General features: G+C 37.8%; 1 protein-coding gene across 1 annotated transcript in view; it reads left to right on the forward strand.

The window, feature by feature from the left end:
* The window catches only part of CRLF3 (cytokine receptor like factor 3), a 36,125-nt gene that overhangs the window by 13,295 nt on the left and 857 nt on the right, over window positions 1-21,973 (forward strand). Inside the window, exons 3-7 of the mRNA XM_072644993.1 lie at window positions 2,573-2,660; window positions 3,429-3,606; window positions 4,735-4,957; window positions 5,554-5,686; window positions 20,932-21,044. Coding sequence (XP_072501094.1) covers window positions 2,573-2,660; window positions 3,429-3,606; window positions 4,735-4,957; window positions 5,554-5,686; window positions 20,932-21,044 — 735 coding nt within the window. The remainder of the gene's footprint in view (window positions 1-2,572; window positions 2,661-3,428; window positions 3,607-4,734; window positions 4,958-5,553; window positions 5,687-20,931; window positions 21,045-21,973) is intronic.

Here is a 21,973-nt window from a genome sequence, read left to right on the forward strand (position 1 = left end):
CAGAACATGACTTTAGTTATAAGGCTAAAGACCCAGGCTTGATCTTGTTGTCTGGATTCTAGTTAGCTTTACTCTCTTCTGAGACTTTTGTAACTACAGAATACACCCATCTGGGATGTCCAGTCAGTGGGAAGACCTGCTGCCACCTAGAGGCATCCTGCTCATTGCTTTACCCCTTCCCTTTGTCTGCTGATTACATACTGAGTTTTAAGAAGATTGGAGTCACCAGCTATCTGTCCTCCAGTGAGATAGAGGAACACCATGTCTGACAATCTGCCCTGTCTCTACCTCCTACAGTCTCCCTGGCACTGTCATATGACCTACCAGTGTAACCTAAGGATCCCTGAGCCTTGCTATTCCCCTTCCTGTTTCCCTACCTACCCACACCAACCACCTTTAGGAATTAGGGGCTTTGCCATCTACCTTACAATTGAACTAGCTTTTCTTTGTTGTCTCTGCCAGTTGCAGTGTGAGTTCTGTCTATTTTCTGTTTCTATCCTCAACACTTACCACATAGGAAGTGCTTAATTAATGCTTTTTCAAGGATCTGTATGTACAAAAATATTTATTGCAGGTCTTTTTGTGGTGAAAAGAATTGGAAACTAAGGAGGGAATGACTGAACAAGTTATGATATATGAATGTGATGGAATATTATTGTGATGTAAGAAACGATGAAGGTGACGGTTTTAGAGAAACCTGGAAAAATTTACATGAACTGATACAGAGGGAGGGGAGCAGAATCAGGAGAACAATGTATACTGTAATAACAACATCATAAAGACATTAAAGTCTTAGTAGCCAACCACTCAAGAGGGCTCAGTATGAAACATGCTACTGCCCACTTTCAGTTAGAGAATTCATAGAGCTAGAATACAAACTGAAGCTTTTTTTTTAATGGCAAATACAGGAATATGGTTTGCTTGACTATACATATTTGAAATGGATTTTGTTTTTCTTTCTCATTTTTTACTGTTTTACCTAAATGTATGTCCTATTCTAAAAATGTGATTGTTTGAGTCATTCACAATGTAAGTATTCTTATCTCTACTTGCCTTCAATCTGAAGCTGTATGTACATCAGTCTCTCCATTTTTTGACCTCTCAGTTATAGTTTCCTAAGTGAGCTTGAAGAAACAGACTCCTTAAATCTGGGCATTGAATTGTCTCCCATGCTCTCAGCTGCTCTGTCTCTTGGTTTACAGACCCTGTTTTAACTTTCTCAATAGGTGGGGTGGCAGAGGAGAGAGGAAAAGAGAGAATTCAGGACTAAAATAAAATAAATTGAATTCAGAGAATTTTTTTATTTATTCACTCATACTCCTTATCCTTGCAAGCAACTCCTTGGATTATATGTTAGTCACAAGAGGCATGCTAGGACAGATATGTGCATGAATGTAGGTCGTGGGTCATAACTACTGGAAAATAACTCTACTCCACCCCATTATTATTAATACATCATTTGTATCATCTTCACATACAAAAGACATTATATCTTTGTATTATTCAGTATGAATTGACAAGACACTAAGACAAACTGCCTTTTTAAAAGTTTGTTTCATAAACTGCACATGATTATCCCCCTGGAGGCTTTAAGTTTGAAAACAGACTAAAAGGCAATTCCTACAGGTCAGGAATGTGCACCCACTTCCCCAAGGAATAGGATACAATTTTTTAATTTTAGAAAACAAGTTCTTAGATACACATACCATAAATATTTGTTACAGTATTTGGTGCTTAAGTATTTTAATTCTCAGACCCTGTTTTTAGCTTACAAAATGAAAGCTTGTTTATAGAATATCAAAGATTATGTTGAACTGACTTTCTTCTATTTTCTTTTTGTTAAAGATCCTGTGATCCTAAGAACTTTAGGACCGTAACAACAGTGTTAAAGTCTGATAGTGAAATAGTACCAACACAAATTATTGCTTTCAACAAATGCGTGTAGTTAGCTGTGCAGGATAGGATATCCTTGTTAATCCTGTTTTGCTTCCATCAGTTTTTCTGTCGTTGTTACGCTTAGTCTAGTCTTCAACTAATACTGCATGGAATTCTTTTTAGAAAATATAACTGTTACTTGACTTTGTAAGACATTGTGTGTTAGTGTTCTTGCAAAGGTAATAAAATGCATTATTTCCCATATTTGCTAATGATTCTGTGATGGGGAAAGTTAGAAGTTACTGGCCTGTCTGTTTCACTAACACTCAGTCCTTTCTGGGAGAACCGTGATATCGAACCAGATATTACTTATACAAAACAGAGCCTTTCTTTGATTACTTGTCATTGTCCTATGTTCCTCTCCATAACCCTCCCAGAGAGCCATCACTCTTATACTCTCAAACCTTATACTCTATACACTCAATACCTCTTATTAATAGTTGTCTGTACTTTTCCTCCTTCATATGTAAACTAGGAAATATGCAAGGTTTTGGTGTTTTTGTTTTTCCAGGCTTTGCATTTAGCCATTAAACCAGCTTGATAAGAGTTCTACCACTTACCACTTGGTAGCCAAAACATAGTGTTTTTTTCTTTAACACATTCCTTAATAGTACTGTTTTTTCTTCTCTTGCCCCAGGTGAGATTGCCATACTTGGTGGTATTGGAGAAAAGAATGAAAAACTATGGAACTTTACCAAAAAGGCCTCACACATTCAACTGGACAGGTAAAGGAATTATTGTTATCTTTAGTTTGTTTTTTGAGAAGTGAAACTAGTGTATACTGTTTCTCTTTATTGCAGATAGTTAGTTGATTTTGAGGGAGATGGAAAATATTCTTTCCAAGGTTACCCTTATTTTTTATTTTTCTTACCAATATTACAAATATAGTGGCTCCCTACCTTTTTTTTAACGGAAAAGGATTATGGACATGAAACATCACATATACTATTAGACTTGGTTGATGTTTTGGTTAGTTTTGTTGAGCCACTTTTTTTTTTTCTTTTTATTCTTAGTTACAAGGATATGGCTCACTGAGTAAAGGGGATGTATTCAGAAATGAAAGTAATATGGAAAGAAAATAATACAAATTTTTAAAAAATTATAATGAAATAGTGGTGACTGTCATCTTTTTTAATTTTGTAAATGTTCATGTAAAATGGAAAGATCATATGGTTTTAATTTCCAAGCATGTTGTTGAAACAGAAACATTCCTTATATATGAAGGCTAATCTTTATAAATTTGACAGTTGAGAGCCTACCAATTTTCTACAAACTTTGTGGTTATATTTCCTTGTGGTTGTAAAATGGGAACATGTTAGTAACATCTTACATAACTCCTGCTTCTAGAAACGTTACTGGGCTTCAGTGTCCTTATGAGTTTCAGCAGCATGTATGCAATATAGAATTGGAGCAGTTGCTTATTCCCTCAATTTATCTTGTTCTCTACTCTCAATATTTTTAAATATCAATAAGCAATAATGTTGTTTCTCCAGCTTACCAGAAGTGCCTCTATTGGTTGATGTGCCCTGTTTATCTGCTCAGTTGGATGACTCGATTCTCACCATAGTCAAGGATCAGATTTTCAATCATGGCACAGTGGCATCTCGGCCACCAGTACAGATAGAAGAACTCATAGAAAAGCCTGGAGGTATTATAGTACGATGGTGTAAGGTGAGTTATTCAATGTGAGAAGCTTGTTTTTAAATGTTTATATAAGTTGATGCCTTGTTTTTATTTCATGTTTAGGGCTTCAGCAGATTTTCTTATTTTCTTAAAATAAAAATCCCTTTATGATCAAACTATAGTAAAAAGAAACTTGAACTGAGATAGCTATTCTAGTATGAAGGGGACAGTTGTTTAGAAAGGTGCCTTACTTCCTCCACACCTTCCTGTACATCATTTCCCATCACCAATTTTCAGCTCAACTTTGTAGTGGGTTGGGGACCTGTTGAAAATGTGTTCAGTAAAAAAGCCAGAAGATGTTTCTGAAAGTTACCTGACCTGCCCCCATATCTGTTCACTATTGTTCTTTTAGAACACTTCTAAAATAAGATTCATAAAGAATGTTTCCTACTTCAGTATTTCATTCTTTGAAAATTTTCACATTAAATTTGCACGATGTATATGTAAGAGTTAAACTCTTGTCGTGATGTGTCAGCTTTTGACAGATACATTATTTATAGGTCACTACCCAGTTTGTGAAAATGTTATTCCTGAGTGTGATAAATCTTAGTTCTCTTAAAAAGCTGTGGTATGGAAGACAGCAGGAGTATTAGTAATGCTCAAATAAAGTAGCTGTTAGTAATCTCTACTCATTGCAGTCAGGCCCCTTGTTCCATATTTGTGCAGGGGCAACTATAGAGAAGGGACAATTGATGTGTGAATCGTTTTTTCCTAACACTATATTTTGTCTTCGGTAATCTCTTATGGAGTCATTTCCAGAGTTATATTTACATACCATATTTCCAAAGAAGCAGAATTGTTTATCTTCCCTAGAAGCTTTAAATTACTCAATTCAACAGACATTTATTAATCACTTATTATGTGCCAGCTGGAGAAAATGACATACTGTAGTCCTTGATCCTCAAGGAGTTTATAGTGTAGTTGTTCACTGTGGTATATTTCATGTAGCCTTCTTGAGTACTGCTGCTAACATTTAATCTGAATTTGCTGTTAGTTGTCATGAGGAAAAGAAAGAGGACACTAGTTTCTAGGTGCTTCTCTTCAGAGTTCTGAATGGTGATATTAAAGGAAATTTATCTTTTGATCATTTGGCTCATGGTAAGCCTTTCTCTTCAGGTTGATGATGACTTTACAGCACAAGATTACAGACTCCAATTTCGTAAGAGTACGTCAAATCACTTTGAAGATGTATACGTTGGTTCTGAAACAGAGTTCATAGTGTTACATATAGATCCCAATGTTGACTATCAGTTCAGAGTATGCGCTAGAGGGGATGGTCGGCAGGAGTGGAGTCCCTGGAGTGTTCCACAGATGGGCCATTCTACACTGGTTCCTCATGGTATGCCCCTGTTTATGCCTTGTTTATAATAATAACAACAGTAATCATAGCTAGCTTTTATACTTTAAAGTTTTCAAAATACTTCACATATGTTATCTCCTGTGGTTTTATTACCAGAGAGCCAATCTAGATGGGTAGCACTAGGCAGGACTATGGGAGGATCTAAATGTGAAGATTTCAGAGTTGTTTATGAATTTGAATAAGGACTCTAACAAGTCTGTGGACAGAGTTTTTCTTGAAAGGTTTGAAACTGAACCTATTATTTTAGCAAAAATGAGACCCAGTTGTATTTTACGTTCTAAATTTGACTTGAATAAAATTTACCCATCTAAACTACATTGATATAAACTGGAATAAACTTGATCTTATTTGTATTGGGGAGAAGATAGAAAGTAGCATCCTGACTTTATTTTTAACATAGACACCTTACAACTAGGTAGGAACAAACTTGTAGGGATAACTGGCAAATTATATCATATATATTGATCATGTATGATCTGCTAGAATAATGATTCTTGTCCATTCTTAACTTTATCTCAGATGTGTACAGTATAGGTATGATTCTACTAATTTTTCATATTTTCGTTTCCAAAAAGAGTGGACAGCTGGCTTTGAGGGATACAGCCTGAGCAGTCGAAGAAATATAGCACTCAGGAATGATTCCCAGGCGACAGGTGTTCTCTACTCCAGTGCTCCAACCTATTTCTGTGGGCAGACATTAACATTCAGGCAAGTAGATGCTGGAATATATGTGTGGGGCACTTAGTAAATATATATTGTTTGAATATATTTAGTCTTTACTTCTGAAGTGGGACACCAAACATTTAGATAAAGCTTGCTGGTTCTGCGTTTCTTGGGAATTTTCTTTAGGATGCCAAATGGAAAATTAGCAGATTGGTAGTAAAATCAATGCTAGTGCCAACTGTTATTCATCAGCATTAAAAAGTAAACACAGTAATAGCATTACAGATGAGGAAGTCAAAGAATGTTTTCTTCCAAGTTTTGTGGGTATGAAAAAGACTAGTAGTGTAAACTTACTGTCTCTAGCTGTACTCTTCCCTCAGAATCAAATTATTAGATCTCTCCATCAGCTATCCATTTTATATTCTGACTCCCTTTTGCTTACATGTATTTTAGTGTGTTCATTTTCATGTCATCTCATTTGTGAATCCCAAAGTCACATTTCCAAATTAGTCCTTTTAAAAATCAAAAGTTTATTTGGAGAAGGAAGGGTTTACCTGATTTTTATTTATACATTTTCATTTTTTGGGTTTGTTTTATCTTGTTATGCTATATTTCAGTCCAGCAAGGCAAATCCTTTGGTAAATTTCAGATCCTAAGAGGGTAAAGTTTCATTTTCAAATATGACCCCATATTAGCTATATCATGTACCCTCTATCTTCCATGAACACAACTCTCTGTTCCTTGTGATACAAAATAGGGTGGTGGCATTTGAAGATTTTTTTAAACCACCAACTTCTTTTCTAGCCAATTTTTAAAAATATTAACAAGTCTCAAAATGTCCTGTTTTGTTGATTCCCCTCCCCCAATCCTGTAATGGTGTTTATAATTAACAGTAAAAGGCCCCCAGCAGCAAGTTATAGAAACATGGAGCTTGGACTGGAGTACAGTGATCACTGAATAGTCAAGAGTTTTTTGAAAGTGTCAATATACTCACTTATTCTTCTTACATTTCTTAAAGAATCTGTGACTTTGGCTTTTGCCAGTGGTGTCCAGAGTGCAGGCTTGCTGCTGCAGGGACCTGCTTTTCCTGTCTTCACTCTGATTCCAGCTGTGATACTTATGATTCTGCAGCTGCTCACAAGTTATTTCTGGCCCATGTTTAAAGTAAGAGTAGCTGGAATGGAGAACTATCTGGAGACCTACTCCAGGAAGTGACAGTAGCCCTAAAACTTAACAACCCTTAACAAAGAAAATGCTAATCTAGAAAAAAATATTACCAACAATGGAAAAAAGTGGTGGTGTTTCTTTGCAGTCCTCCTTAATAAATCCTTAATAAAAGGATTTGTTCTGTAAAACCTGGACTCAGTCAAAAGGCCGCACCCAAGGACCTAGAGGGTCACATGTGACCCTGAGGCCGAGGGTTCCTCACCCCTGGTCTGGACCAATTCAACCAGAAATAGTGGTGTATTTTATCCTGAGGATTGGCATGAAACTATAAAAGTGTCACTAAATGAGCAGGACCGTAAAATCAGTTGTGTGTCCCTGAGCTGGACCTTTTGCCCTGAGATAAATAGTAAGAAGAAGCTTCTGGTTGCATAGAAGTTGAAACCAGATACTAATTTGGCCCAGATTCTGGGCCTTGGCCCTCATTGTCCAGACTAAAGCTATTGATCTCAAAAGGCACCACAAATTCAGAACTAAAGTTCTATGACAAATAAGCCTTCAACTCCTCCTAAAGTGAAGCCTCAGCCAATACATAGTGTTATTGAGGCTGTAAAGATGTTAACTGTTTCCACTCAGTCTGACAATACTGTTTCTTTACAGAATAAATTATCTTACAACTTCCTATAAAAAAGCATTTTGATTCTATCCTGAATAAGGGGAAAGAAACCACCAGTGTTACTATATGAAGGGAGCCTTTTAAAAGAGGGGTTATCATTCTCAAAGCCAGTTCTTTCAGATGTCAAAATAAATCCCCCCTGTGGTATAAAAGAAAGTTAAGCACCATTCAAAAGTATGTCATCAGGGGCAGCAGCTGACTATATTTCTAAAGCCATGCTTGCTTCAACTTTGAATACAAATTCAGAGAGAAAACCAAAGGTTTTGAGAAGAGAAGATATATTCTTTAAAAAGCATCTATCAATAGTAGATCTATACTAACTAAATATCCTATGGAGGAGAAAAGCTCTTTTATTACTCACCCAGTTAATAGATAATTTTAAAAAGTCATTCCTGCTTTGTCTGCTCACTCTAAGCTGGAATTACCAAAAGGAAAACTGGTTGTGCCTTACAAGGAAGTATAAGTATTGCAGAAGATGAACAAAGATTGTTCACTGATTAAGGTGTTAAAAAAAATTATTTTCTGAATCTCTGAATTTATTTTAAAGCGGATTCCAGAGAAAGGGGTGCTTAAAACCTTGAAAAACGAATTAAAAATATTCCAGATGCCCAAAAAATGGTTAATTGTTGTGTATTTCTTTCATACCTTGAACCAGTTACAAGCCTTATAGAAAATATCATTCCAGTATACAAGAAGCTCAGCTGGGGGCTGGACAAGTGATGCTCCTCAAGGCTGGCTGTCCTGGAAAGAGAAGAGCTTATGTTGCTGGCACCTTCTAATACCTGGTACCTGTTGCTCATGGGTTCAGGGCTGGCATCCAGTCTTCTCATTTTATAAATGAGGATGTGGAGACCACAGTGGTGCAGTGATTTTTTTCTCAAATAGCCAAGTTGGTTGAACTTAAGGCCCCTTATTCTGAATCTGTCACTCTTCCCCTTTCCATACTGCCCATTGCAGGTCCTCTGCCTCCAAACCTCTCCCTGCCCTAACGCAGCTAGGCCCCTTTACCTCCTTGACAATAACCTGGCTCTTGCCTTTTGTTCCTCTGCCTTGGTATTTATATGTGAACAGTTTGGTGTTCACCAGCACATTTGGTCTTATTTTAGTTAATAATTTGATTATTTTAAGGGATACAGAAGCCCCTTCCCACTTTGTGTTCTGGAATGCATCCCTTTACTTCCTACATCATTTCTGCTTCTAGTTCTGTTTTTGACAAAGTGTTTGATCAAACAAATCCTCTTAGTTGATAGAGATTTTCCTGGAGAACCTATACTGTTCTTGAATGTCTGGTCTAAGAGCTGATGCTTATATTTTCTTTTAAGAGGTCCCCAAATAGACCTTCTTAGGATGGGATATGTTTGGAAGAAGATGAGTTTGGTGTAGTGTTTTCAGTTACTCTGGGAGAAAGTGGGTTATGTAAGATGGCAGTATTCATTCCTTTGATAAGAAAGGAAGAGCTGGGGAAATAAGTCAAAGTTGAATAGATAGAACATGTGGTAGAGGAGGGAAGTGCTTTAGTCCCTTCCTCTCATTTTACATGGAAGGGGAAAGGAAAGGGAAGGGAGGGATACTAGCCAGTAAACCCCAAGTTAACTGGGCATCCTCTGGCTATCCAAATTTCCTTTTCTTTGGAGAGGAGAAGGAAGGGGAGAGGAAGACAGACAGGAGAGGGGGAGCTGAGTTACAGGAAGCTGTGTCTCCTCACAGATGGTTGTGTTCATCCTTTGTTGCCAAAGAAGACCGTGCCATCAGAGAAATGATGGCTTAACTTGCACATGACTGTGTTTTGAGTGAGGGAGAGCTATGCAAGGTCACCAGCCTCACTTTCTCCTCCTGAGCCATGTAGTACTTGCTTAAAGTGAGGAAATGCTCCTTTCCTTTCCTTCGCTTCCCCTTCCCTTCCCTTCCCTTCCCTTCCCTGCCCTGCCCTGCCCTGCCCTTCCCTGCCCTTCCCTTCCCTTCCCTGCCCTTCCCTTCCCTTCCCTTCCCCTGCCCTGCCCCTGCCCTGCCCTTCCTTTCCTGCCCTTTCCCTTCCCAAAACCTTAAACCTACTGCACTCTGAAGCCCATACATTGGACAACACTGGGCCCCTGCCCAAGCTCCACTTAAGGGCTGTTTTCTGGACCCTCCTGCCTTAAGAGTGATTATCAATAGTAGCTGTTGCTGTTTCCCTCCCAGCCTGATGTAGTTATTTTTCTGTGCCTCATTAAAGGGGCCATCTCCTGACTACTTCTTAAACAGGCCTATTCACTGAATGGGCACTACCTCACCCTAAGTGAGTACCTGAATAGACCTTGGCCTAAAGGGGCCAAGCTAAGGGCTAAAGGGGCTGCTAGCTGGAACAACTTGTCTTTGTCAGTCACAGTTAAACTGATCATGGTCGGTGGGTGAGCAGGTGAAGGTTCTAGTACTCAAAACTGACTCACCTCTGCAAGGCCCTAATTCAGTAAGAAGGCCTACCAGAGAGCACTTTAAAGTTGGCAAAAAATTATACATGTATTACCTTACCTGGTCCTCACAACAACCTCTCAGTCAAGTGCTGTGATGATGCCTATTTTATATCCATTTACCAAGTACCTTTTAGAAGTAAATGCTGTTTTACTTTTCCCTCAGGATGTTTCCAATTTAATAAGGCAAGGATTGCTGAACACTGCAGTGATGCAGGTAGAAGGAAATAAAGGCTTGGGAATGGTCACACAGAGAGGAGTGAAAGATTGGGGAATGAGACGGTCTAATTTGGAAAAACCAGCTGAGGTTTTGTGGAGGATATGACCTCTGAGTTGGGTCTCGAAAGACGAAGGAGTTTTATGTGCAGAATTGTAAAGAAAGTACATTCTAACCACGAGGGTCAGCCTTTGCAAATACATAGAGGTGGTTAGGAAAGGACAAATAGCCTAGTTGGACTGAAATGTAGAATGTATTCAAAGGAGTCGTGTAACATCGTAATGTAAAGGAATGGTGCCCCTATGGTGGTGGGCCTTGAATGCTGGAACAACGGCTTTGTATTTGTCCTCTGGGGGATACGCAGTCATTGAAGGTTTCTGAGCAGATGAGATGCTTAAATAATCAGCTATGTAATTAGCCAGAACTTGGTGGCAGTGTGTGAATGGTAAATTGGAACCCAGAGAGACCACAGTGAGACCAGCTAGGAGCCTGGCACAGGAGTCTAGAGAAGACATAATGAAGGTGAGAGTAGAGTGGTGGGACTGGGAAGAAAGATGAATGCAAGGGATAGGACAGAAGTGGGAGAAGAAAGAACTTGTCAGACGCAATCAAAAGCTGGTCACAGGGTTTGAAGTTTATTGGCCAGGAGAACGGTGGGGCCAGGAGAATGGTGGGGCCAGCAACAGAGGTCAGGAAACTGTGCCAGGGAGAGGGGGCAGGTGAATGAGATTCTATCATATTCAGCTTGAAGTGTGAGCACAGTTTCTAGGGGGTCTGACGGGTATTTCTGGAAGAGAAGAGAGATAAGGGAAAGGGACAGCAGGGCTGGGGTCTCAGCCTTAGAGAGGGAAAGGTCATGTCATTCCTCTTCCCCTCTCCTTCTGGAATCGCTTCCATAGCCCTTCTACTCTTTGAAGACATTCTTTAAGAGGAGAATCAACTGTGTCCCAAGGCAAAACCATTTTACTTAAGATTAATCAGTCAGTTTTGTCTTAACAGTGGAGACTTCAAAATCTTGGCATTGCTTCCATATTTTGAGACCGAATTCACTCTTTTGGGTGGATGCAACTTAGCTGGGGTTTTGTATTTTGAACATGAATTCCTTCATGGAGATGCAGTGTAGTTCAGGTTTTTTCTTATTTATGGTTACAAAAGAGAGAAGGGTCAAAGAGGTTTTTTTTAATCCATTATCTATTTATTTTAAAGCATTCTTTTCTTTTTAAATTTTGAGTTCCAGATTCTCTCCTTCCCTCCCCTAAACAATATGATGTCAGCTCTCCATGTGAATTCATGCAAAACACCTTCTTATTAGCTGTATTGCAAAAGAAAGAAAGCAAGAGAAAGAGAGAAAATTATACTTCCTTCTGAATATACTTCCTGGGTCACTGTACTGCTCAGAATAGCAGAGTCTTTTACTGTTCATCACATTGTTGTTACTGAGTATGATGATCTGCTAGTTCTCACCTCACTTTATGTCAGTTCATAAAGGTCTTACTTTGTTTTTTTCTGAAATCACCCCCCTCACTGTTTCTTGTATCACAATAATACTACATCATAGTCACATGCCACAACTTGTCAACCATTCTCCATTAGATGAGCAGCCTCTCAGTTTCCAATTCTTTGCCATCATGAAAAGAGTTGCTATAAATATCCTTGTACGCATAGGTCCCTTTCCTATTTCTCTGATCTCTTTGGGATATAGACACAGTAGTGGTATTGCTGGATCAGGGAGTATGCATGGTTACACACTGTTCTTGGAGTGGTTGGGCGTTATTAATAATGAATTAATAAACAGTTTATTAATATGCCTATTTTCTTTCATCTCTTTCAGCTTTTGTCATTTCTGGTACCTCAGAATTGTTTTAATTTGCATTTCTCTAATCAGTAGTGATTTAGGGCATTTTTTCTTATGACTATAGATAGCTCAAACTGCATGTTCATATGTATAGATAGCTGAAACTGTATGTTCATATCCTTTGACCATTGATCAATTGCGGAATGACTCATTTTTATAAATTTGACTCAGTTCTTTATATATTTGAGAAATGAGGCCTTTATCAGAGAAACTTGCTGTAAAATTTTTTGATATTATTTCATTGTCTATGATACCTTTTAGCAAAATGCAGTTTCCCTGATTGTTTCTTTCAGATAGGCTTAATTTTGCTTCTGCATTGTCTGGGATTGTGATTACTGCCTCCTACATGCTTTACTTCAGGTGAAGCATAAAACTTTCATTTCAGCTATATGTGTCTTTCTGTTCCAAATGTGTCTCTTGAACAGAACTGTTGTTGGATTCTGGTTTCCAGTTCATTCTGTCTGCTTCTGTTCTATGAGTTAGCTCACCCCTTTCATGTTTACAGTTACGATTACTAACTGCACTTCCCTCTATCCCATTTTCTTCTGTTTATCCTTTTCTCTCTTTTTATCCTGGCCCTCCCCAAAATATGTTTTGTTTCTGACCACTATCTCCCTTAATCCATCCTCCCCTTTACTAGTCCTTCCCCTAATAGCCATCCCCCACCATATCTATTATCTCTATACCCTCCTGTCTCCCTATTGGGTAAGATAGATTTCTATACTCCACTGAGTGTTTATATATATTCTTCCCTCTTTGAACCAATTCCATTGAGGGTGAGGTCAAAGCATTGCTTACCTCTTACCCTTCCTGTTTTTACTTCTAATATGAAAACTTCCTTGCATACCTCCTTTATGTGAGAAGATTTGCCCCATTTTACCTCTCCCTTCCCTTTTCATCCCTCTTTCTCACCCCTACGTTCTTTTTTTTGGAGATCATCCCAACATAACCAGCTTATACCCATGCCATCTATCTTTACAGACTCCTAGCTACCCCTAATAGTGATAAGATTCTTAGGAGTTATGCATATCATCTTCCTATGTAGGAATGTGAACAGTTTAACTACATTGAGTTCCTTATGAATAGTTTTTCTTTCTTTTTAAAAAAATTATTTTCAGTTTTCAACATTCACTTACACATAATTTTGAATTTCAAATTGTCTTCCCATCTCCCTCCTCCCCCCACCCCAAGACAGTGTGTATTTTGATTATCCTTTCCTCTAATCTTCTTTCCCTCTCACCAGCCCCCATCCCCTTCCTTTCTATTTTCTTGTAGGGCAAGATAGATTTCTATATTCCATTGCCTATATATCTTATTTCCTATATACATGTAAAAACAATTTTTAACTCTTTGAGTTCCACATTCTCTCCCTTCCCCCTTCCCCTCATTGAGAAGGAAAGCAATTCAATATAAGTTATACATGTGTAGTCATGCAAAACATTTCCATAACAGTCATGTTGTGAAAGACTATATTTCCCTTTGTCCTGTCCCACTCTTTATTTATTCTGTTCTCTCCTTTGACCTCTCCCTCTACCAAAGTGTTTGCTTCTGATTACACCTTCCCCCAATCTGCCATCCCTTCTATTATCCCCCCTCTCTTATCCTCTTCCCCCTGCTTTTGTGTAGGGTAAGATAAACTTCCATAATCAATTAAGTGTGTATGTTATTCCCCCTGAAGCCAAATCCAATGAAAGGAAGGTTCACTTATTCCTTCTCACCTTCCCCTTCTTCCCCCCCTTGTAAAAACTCTTTCTTGCCTCTTTCACGTGAGATGATTTACTACAGTCTACCACTCCCTTTCTCTTTCTCTTTCTCCTAGTACATTCTTCTCAACATTAATTTTCTTTTTTAGATATCATCCCTTCATATTCAGCTCACCCTGTGCCTTCTGTCTCTGTCTCTCTGTCTGCACACACACACACACACACACACACACACATATACAGACAGACATACATACATACATATATATTCCCTCCAACTATTCTAATACTGAGAAAGGTCTCATAAGTTACAAATACCATTTTTCCATGTAGGAATGTAACCTGTTCAACTTTAATAAGTCCTTTATAGTTTCTCTTTCCTGTTTACCTTTTCATGCTTCTCTTGATTCTTGTATTTGGAAGTCATATTTTCTATTCAGCTCTGGTCTTTTCAACAAGAATGCATGTAAGTCCTCTATTTCATTGAAGTTCCATTTTTTTCCCCTGAAGTATTATACTCAGTTTTGCTGGATAGGTGATTCTTGGTTTTAATCTTATCTCCTTTGACTTCTAGAATATCATATTCCAAGTCCTTCGATCACTTAGTGTGGAAGCTGCTAAATCTTGTATTATACTGATTGTGTTTCTACAAACTTGAATTGTTTTTTTCTGGCTGTGTGCAATACTTTCTCCTTGACCTGGGAACTCTGGAATTTGGCTACAATATTCCTAGGAGTTTTCCTTTTGGGATCTCTTTCAGGAGGTGATCGGTGAATTCTTTCCATTTCTATTTACCCTCTTGTTCTAGAATATCAAGGCAGTTTTTCTTGATAATTTCTTGAAAGATGATGTCTAGGCTGTTTTTTTTATCATGGTTTTCAGGTAGTTCAGTAATTTTAAAATTATCTCTCCTGGATCCATTTTTCCAGGTCAGTTGTTTTTCCAGTGAGATATTTCACATTGTCTTCTATTTTTTCATTCTTTTGGTTTTATTTTGTAATTTCTTGATTTTTCATAAAGTCATTAGCTTCCATTTACTTCATTCTAATTATTAAGGAATTATTTTCTTTAATGAGTTTTTGGACTTCTTTTTCCATTTGGCACATTCTACTTTTTAAGGCATTCATCTCATTGACTTTTTGGACCTCTTTTGCCATTTGGATTAGTCTAGTTTTAAAGCGATTATTTTTGGGGGGGGTTGCCTTTAGCAAGCTGTGATTCATTTTTCATGATTTTCTTGCATCACTTTCATTTCTCTTCCCAATTTTTCCTCTACTTCTCTGACTTGATTTTCAAAATCTTTTTTTGAGGTCTTCCATAGCCTGAGACCAATTCATATTTTTCTTGGAGGCTTTGGATGCAGAAGCTTTGGCTTTGTTGTCTTCTTCTGGTTGTATGTTTTGCTCTTTCTCATCACCAGTGAAATAAGAAAATACCCTTGTCACTGAGAAAATATGAATCTATAGTCTGTTTCTTTTTCCCCTGTTTGCTCATTTTCTCAGCCAATTACTTTTGAGCTCTTTGTTAAGTGAGGGACTCCAGAAGCAGTGGCTCCCAGCTTCAGCAGTGGCTGGAGCCAGGGCTTGGCTGGGCTGGGGCTAAGGCAGGGGCTGAGGCAGGGGCTGGACTATGTTCCTCTTTCAGCCAGGTGAGAGACCCTTCCCACTGACCTTCGAGGTCAGTCTGATGTTTGTGGATTGAGAAATCTGGAAACTGCAACCACCACCAATGATTGAGTCCCCTAAGTCCTGTTTCTGCTCCAGCTCCCACTGGCACAGCCCATGCCAAACTGCACTCTGCTCCCAGCCTGGTGCTATAGACCCTTGCTATCAACTTTCCAGATTATCTTGGGCTGAAAATTTTTTTCAGTCTGTCATTTTGTGGTTTCTGCTATTTTAGATTTTGTTTAGAGTCATTTTTTACAGGTTTTTTTGAGGGGTTTGGGTAGCAGGTCCCTGCTTCTACTTTACCATCTTGGCTCCACATCCAATGAATTTTCATGTTTATCTTTTTTATACTTCTCTTGATTCTTCTATTTAAGTGTCAGATTTTCTATTAAGCTCTGGTCTTTTCATCAGGATTGCTTGGACATCCTCAGTTTCATTAAATGTTCATTTTTTCCCCATGAAAGATTACATTCAGTTTTGCTGGGTAGGTTCAGACAAAGAGTTTTTTTTAACCCAGTGAAAACAAAACCCAATTGACATAAGCCAATTTCCTTACACAATGGACTCATTTTAAGATTCTCTACTACTTTTATTTGTTTAGTTTCAATAAAGGGGAGAGAACAGTGGGTATGTGCTATAAAAATTCTTGTTTGATTATGTGGTCAGCTCATCCCTCCAAATGCTCCTCAGTCTTCTGATTTCTTTTCTCCTTTATGATAGGGCAGCAAGATATAACAGAGACAGAATTAGGAGTGATGGGAAAAACCTTAAGAGTTGGAGGCAGGGGACCCAACTTAACACTGCAGTTTTTCATCTTACCATGTGACCATGAGCAAGGTCTGTCAGCATGCATCTGTTAAGTGCCTGTGATAAGCAGTGAGGTATAAAAACAAAAATGAAATAGTTCCTGTCCTCATTCTCTTCAGGAACACAACATGTACAATACAAAATAAAGGAGGTAGTTTAGAGAGGAAAGTTCCTAGCAGTTGGGGGAGAGGTGGGCCAGATCATGCTTTAAATCTTGAAGTCAAAGGTTATATGATATAGAGGAGAGGAGAGAGTGAGTTCCAGGCATCAGGACTGCCATTGCAAAGACGTGGAGATATTCAGATAAATAACTAGGAATAGTATAGGTAATCAATCAGCTCAGGGTATTCCTTGAAAATCCATGACCATCACCTGCTTTTCAGCTTGCAACTGTTTGTATGCCTTATAATCTGAGTAAACTAACAGAATTTATTAAGTATTAGTAAGGCTGCCTAATAACAAAAGTAGAAAATAGCTAGGACATGTCCAATTTTCAAGAAACAATCCTGTTGCTAGAAATTTATCACTTCTTTGTGAAAAGGTGTGGTAGGAGAGGGGCCTAGCTTCAAGTCCCAGCTGTACTATTTATTCTTTACTTTTGGGTAAATTATTTTACCTTATGGAGTCTCAGTTGTCTTCCTCTTTAAAATGAGGGAGTTGAAATAGGTGGTCTATAAATTGAAATAGGTGATCTCTTCCAATCCTAAATTCTGTAGGTCAGAATTCATTTTAACTAATCGCTTAGTGACTTGATAGTCCCAAAAAAATCTTAAGACATTTTTAATTAAGCCCCTTGGTACATCTGGATATTCATTCTCTGTAACTATTTACTTGTAAATGCATTCATAAAACATGAAGCAGTAAATCCAGTCAGAATATAATATATGGTGGATGGTGTGGTTAAAGCTCACAGAGGCTTACTTGTCGAATAATTTTCATGGTGAAAAGATTATAGATTTAGACCTTGAAGTCCACAGGTGTTTTTTTCTTTACAATTTACCTTAAACTCCTGCCTTTGTTATCAGTGGGTTCACCAAAGGATTAAAAAGCATAACAACATATTAAATACAGTGTGGTTCCACTCTTGAGTCTTGATGTATATCTAGATAGGACTAATTTAACCCTAAAATGTTTTCCCTAAAGCATCCCCAAATGGTTTAAATATTAATGAATTTGTTTAGAAAGGTTTTCATTGATAATTTGGGGAGGAGTTTGGATGGGGATCTTCTGACTGAGAAAACAGAAATAAGACTGGTTGAACAGCCCTCCCATATGTTTTATACCACCATGTTTTATCATTGTTGCACCTCATGTGATGGCACTGTTTCTTTTATCCTTTGTTCCCCATATTTACTTCAAGGGCCTACAATTTTGACTGTAAATACTTTTTACTGATTTTGTAAATATTAATATAGATTAAAAAGCTGCAATTCAGCAGGTATTTATTTAAGCATCTATGGGGTACAAAGCTCTGTTAGTTGCTGAGAATACAGTGACCAAAACAAAAATGTCCTTGCCTTCTAGGAGCAAAGACTCCTCCTGGAGGGCAACAACACATGCACATAAGCATCAGTACAAAATAACCGTGTAATTTGGGTGAGAAGTGAGGAAGAAAAATACTTAGCAATTGCAGGAATCAGAAAAGACCTTTTATGGGAGACCCTGGAGCTGAGCCAGGTATGCAGGGAGCGTTTCCAAGAGACAGAAGAGGTTTTTCAGGCATAATACAGCTCCCTGGAGAAAGAGACGATGGTGAGATGGAATCTACAACAAGTAGAACTAACAAAACAATATACACAATCATTACAACTGGGAACATGAAAAGACTATTCAAAGGAAGGCCATCCATCTTTGGAGTGATTGAAAAACCTGATTTCTAGACTATTCAGTAGCCTCCTTGCTCATCTTTTTGCCTCTAGTCTTTTCCTCTTCCACTCTATCCTTCATACACTCAGTAAACTGATATTCCTAACACCTTCCTTTGGCAAGCCATTCACTGGACACCAAGTCTTTCTGGTTTCCTACCCAGCTGGCCTTGGAAAGTAAAACAACTGGCACACTCCTAGGTGATTAGCACTTGAGAAACCTAGGTGCACAGCTCCACATCTTTTCATCAACCCAGCAATGAGAGGAACAGAATTTCGTCCAACCTTTTCCGTGTCCTGTGTAACTTCCTTAAAAGAAGGAACTTGCTTTCAGAAAATCAGAAAACCTGTTAATGTGTCATTGTAGTTTGAGAGGTCTGCCGTTCTGTTTATGTGAAATAGAGGCTAGCTGAAAAGCAATGGAAACAAAAATAGATTTTTCCTTGTCTCTGACTGCTATTCAAGTGACCCCATCCAGGGTTTTCTTGGCAAAGATACTAGAGTGATTTGCCATTTCTTTGTTCAACTCATGTTACAGATGAGGAAACTGAGGCAAACAGGGTTAAGTGACTTGCCCAGGCTCACAAAGCTAGTAAACGAATGAGGCCGGATTTGAACTAAGGAAGATGACTTTTCCTGACTCCAGGCTTAGCTCTCTACTGCGCCACCTAGCTGATCATGAAAGGTCATATACTGCACAAAAATTATGAGAATGGGAGTTTTCACTGTTATGGATAGGACAGAATGTATGACCAGAAAAGAAATAGATGAGATCATTATTGAGAAGACAATCAACCTCAATTATATGAAATTTGAAAGTTTTTTTGTCAAATCAGCTAGAATTGGAAGTATTCAATTAAAAAGTTTTCCCCAGTTACTTTCTCTAATAATAAAATATATAAAATCCAAAATTTATAGGTAATTAACACAAATATATATATATATACACATTATATATGTATATACAATTAGAAGTATTAGACAAAGAGCCAAAGGACATGAATAGTTTTAAAATAAATATTCCTTGAAAAATGTTCAAAATCCTAATCAGAGCAATACAAATTAAAGTAACTGAGGTATTACCTCACAACCATCAAGTTAGAAAAGATGGGAAACTTCATTATTGGAGAAGCAGTGGGAAGACAATTCACTGTCAGTGACTATGAATTTGTTCATCCTTTCAAGCAAACAATTTAGATTATGCAAGAAAAATCACTGAATTGTTACATCTTTTTGACTCAGAGATCTCATTTCTAAAGTAATATCCAAAGGAGATTGTTGATGGCAAGAAAAGACTCCTGAGAATAAAAATCTGGACTGCAGCATTATTTCTAACAAAAAGCTGGAAACAAAGTCATGTGCCCAAAAGTTGGGGGAATGTCATTGATGAAGGGCTTTAGAGTTGGGAAAATGCTTTACATGCATTATTTCATTTGATACTGAGAAGATTTACAACTCATAGAATGTTGTTGTATTGAAAAGGACAAATGTGAATAATTATTTAGAGAAACATGGGAGATGTTGTATAGAATGATACAAGTAAAGAAGCAAGCCCAGAGAGAATAACCTACCAAAGGGATACCCAATGTAATTAATACCAAATGGAGAGGCAATAAGACCGGTCATATATGATGAATGCATTAATACCATATTGTCAGACATTTCTTAGAGAATGTAATAATAAAAATAAGCATAACTGGCATCTATGTAGACTAGGGGTGGGAAACCTGGGGCCTCAATGCCACAATCAAAGGGCTGTACTTGAGGACCTCGAGGTCACAGGTTCCCCAGCCTTGATCTAGAGCATAGTTTTCCAAGTTCTTACCTGTCATAATGATCTTTGTAAAGTATCTTTTGGAACTTTTGTATCTGTTGTCAAAACAGACTATTGATTTATTTTCAGAAGCTCTGCATTTTAGAAACATTAGCTTTTTACTTTTAAAAAATCAGATTTTTTGGAAACCCACACAAATTAAAATAGAGCAAAACTGAGTAGAATGCTACTATCTCCAAACTAAAACATTTAAAGGAAAGTAGGATACTTTGGTTTCAGATTGTCTTGTAGACGTGTTTCTGTTCAGAGAGAGACAATTCTCAAATAAGCATACTAGGTATTGATGATTTCATATGTGCTTGTTGCTAAAGAACTTTCTTCCCTAAGGGTTTATATCACTTTGAGAATTTCTTTTGCAGATTTTGTTGCATTCTGTTATTAATTTGAGGTTTTATAATTCTGCTTGGAAATATTAGATTCCTTCCAATATCCTCCAACATCTAAAATAGAAACACTATTTCCCAAAATATCTTAATTAAACTGACTTGGGTGAAGAAAACCATCTCCGAAACTTGATTTGATTATTAGATTACACTCCTCTCCGTCTCTCATTATCTGTTACTTTAGGAAGAACCTTGGATGGTAAAGTGCCATCCTGTTAATGAAACCCTCCTCAGGATAACCTACAACTTCATGTGAATCTTTAAACTCCCAAGTAAAGATATACTTTCCTGAAATGTGAGGGAATGATTTTGGGGACTGAAATGTTACTTCCTTCTTAAGCCAGCTGTCAGTTATAAGGTCAAGTGATAAGACAGTGTGGGAGCCCATCTGGTGCTAACTTACAGAGAGAAGCTGATGTGCTCCTTTGCGGGAGGTAAGCTGTCATGTTTCTGACTCAAGTCCTTCATGGCACCTGATAAGAAAAGTTTGGGTATGGTGATAACACAACTTGCATTACTATACTAAGTTTGGTACTGAGTATGAAATAGAAGTTTGTGACATTTGGAAAGAAAAAGTCCCAGCTGGATTACTTTGCAGATTTTAGAATAAGAGCCCATTGGGTTACCAGATTGTGGGTTTTTTTTAAATTAACTTTTACCCTTCTCATGCAGAGTTGAAACTGTGGGCCAGCCAGATAGGCGAGACAGTATAGGAGTTTGTGTAGAAAAACAGAATGGCTATGACTCTTTGCAACGAGATCAAGCAGTGTGTATTGGTACAAATGGTAAGAAATAACTTTGTTTTTAAGTGTCTGCATAAAACATTCAATAAGATATTCTTGTGCAAGGCATGTCTAGTAACAGATAAGGCATATCTTTAAGAAAAAGGATAAAAAAAGAGGTAATTAAGGTCCTTCTGATCTCCATCTGTACATACACATACTTGTGTGTATATTACTGAGAAGAGACATTACAGTTTCTCTCATCTCCAACTTTACATACATGATCTTGTAATTGTAATTTTACAGATGAGGGGAATGGGACATTTTGGCTGATCCAAGACTAACCCAGGTCAAGGAATCAGTATGATAAAACAAAAATTTGAGGCTGAAAATCTGGGTTCAGACTTTCACTCTGCCACTTAACCTAGTTCTGTGAGGTTGGGGCCTCCCTTAGTTTCAATCTGTAAAATAAGGGGATTGGACCTATATCAAGGGTTCTTAATGAAGGTCTGTGAACATGTTTGGATTTTTTAAAAAATATTTCAGTATGATTCCTTTCTTTTGTAATCCTACATCTTTTATGCATTTGAAAATATTCTGAGAAGGGGGTGGGGTCCATATGCCTCACCAGAATGCCAAGATCCACGACATAAAAAAGGTTAAGAATTCTTGACTTAGACAGTGTCTCTAAGGGTCCTCCAGTCCGTGGTTCAGTTACATCACAATGATGCCATCGGATAAATCACTTTTCAAATAGTTGATGTTTTTGTGGCTTCAGCTGTGTCTTTCATTGTACTGACAACGAATCATTTAGTCATGATCTAGGAAAGATTGACATCCTAAATTGTTTAAGCAACAGAATTTCTTAATATAAATTATATTCTTAACTTAGCCAGAATAAAAACTGGGTTGGTTATAGAACCATGATTTGAGTGGTTTCTAGGGAATTTCCAGGCTGTTCCCTTTGTTCAGTTTCATTGTATACACTCAAG

Source organism: Notamacropus eugenii, chromosome 2, assembly GCF_028372415.1.
Source record: "Notamacropus eugenii isolate mMacEug1 chromosome 2, mMacEug1.pri_v2, whole genome shotgun sequence".
Classification (NCBI taxonomy): domain Eukaryota; kingdom Metazoa; phylum Chordata; class Mammalia; order Diprotodontia; family Macropodidae; genus Notamacropus; species Notamacropus eugenii.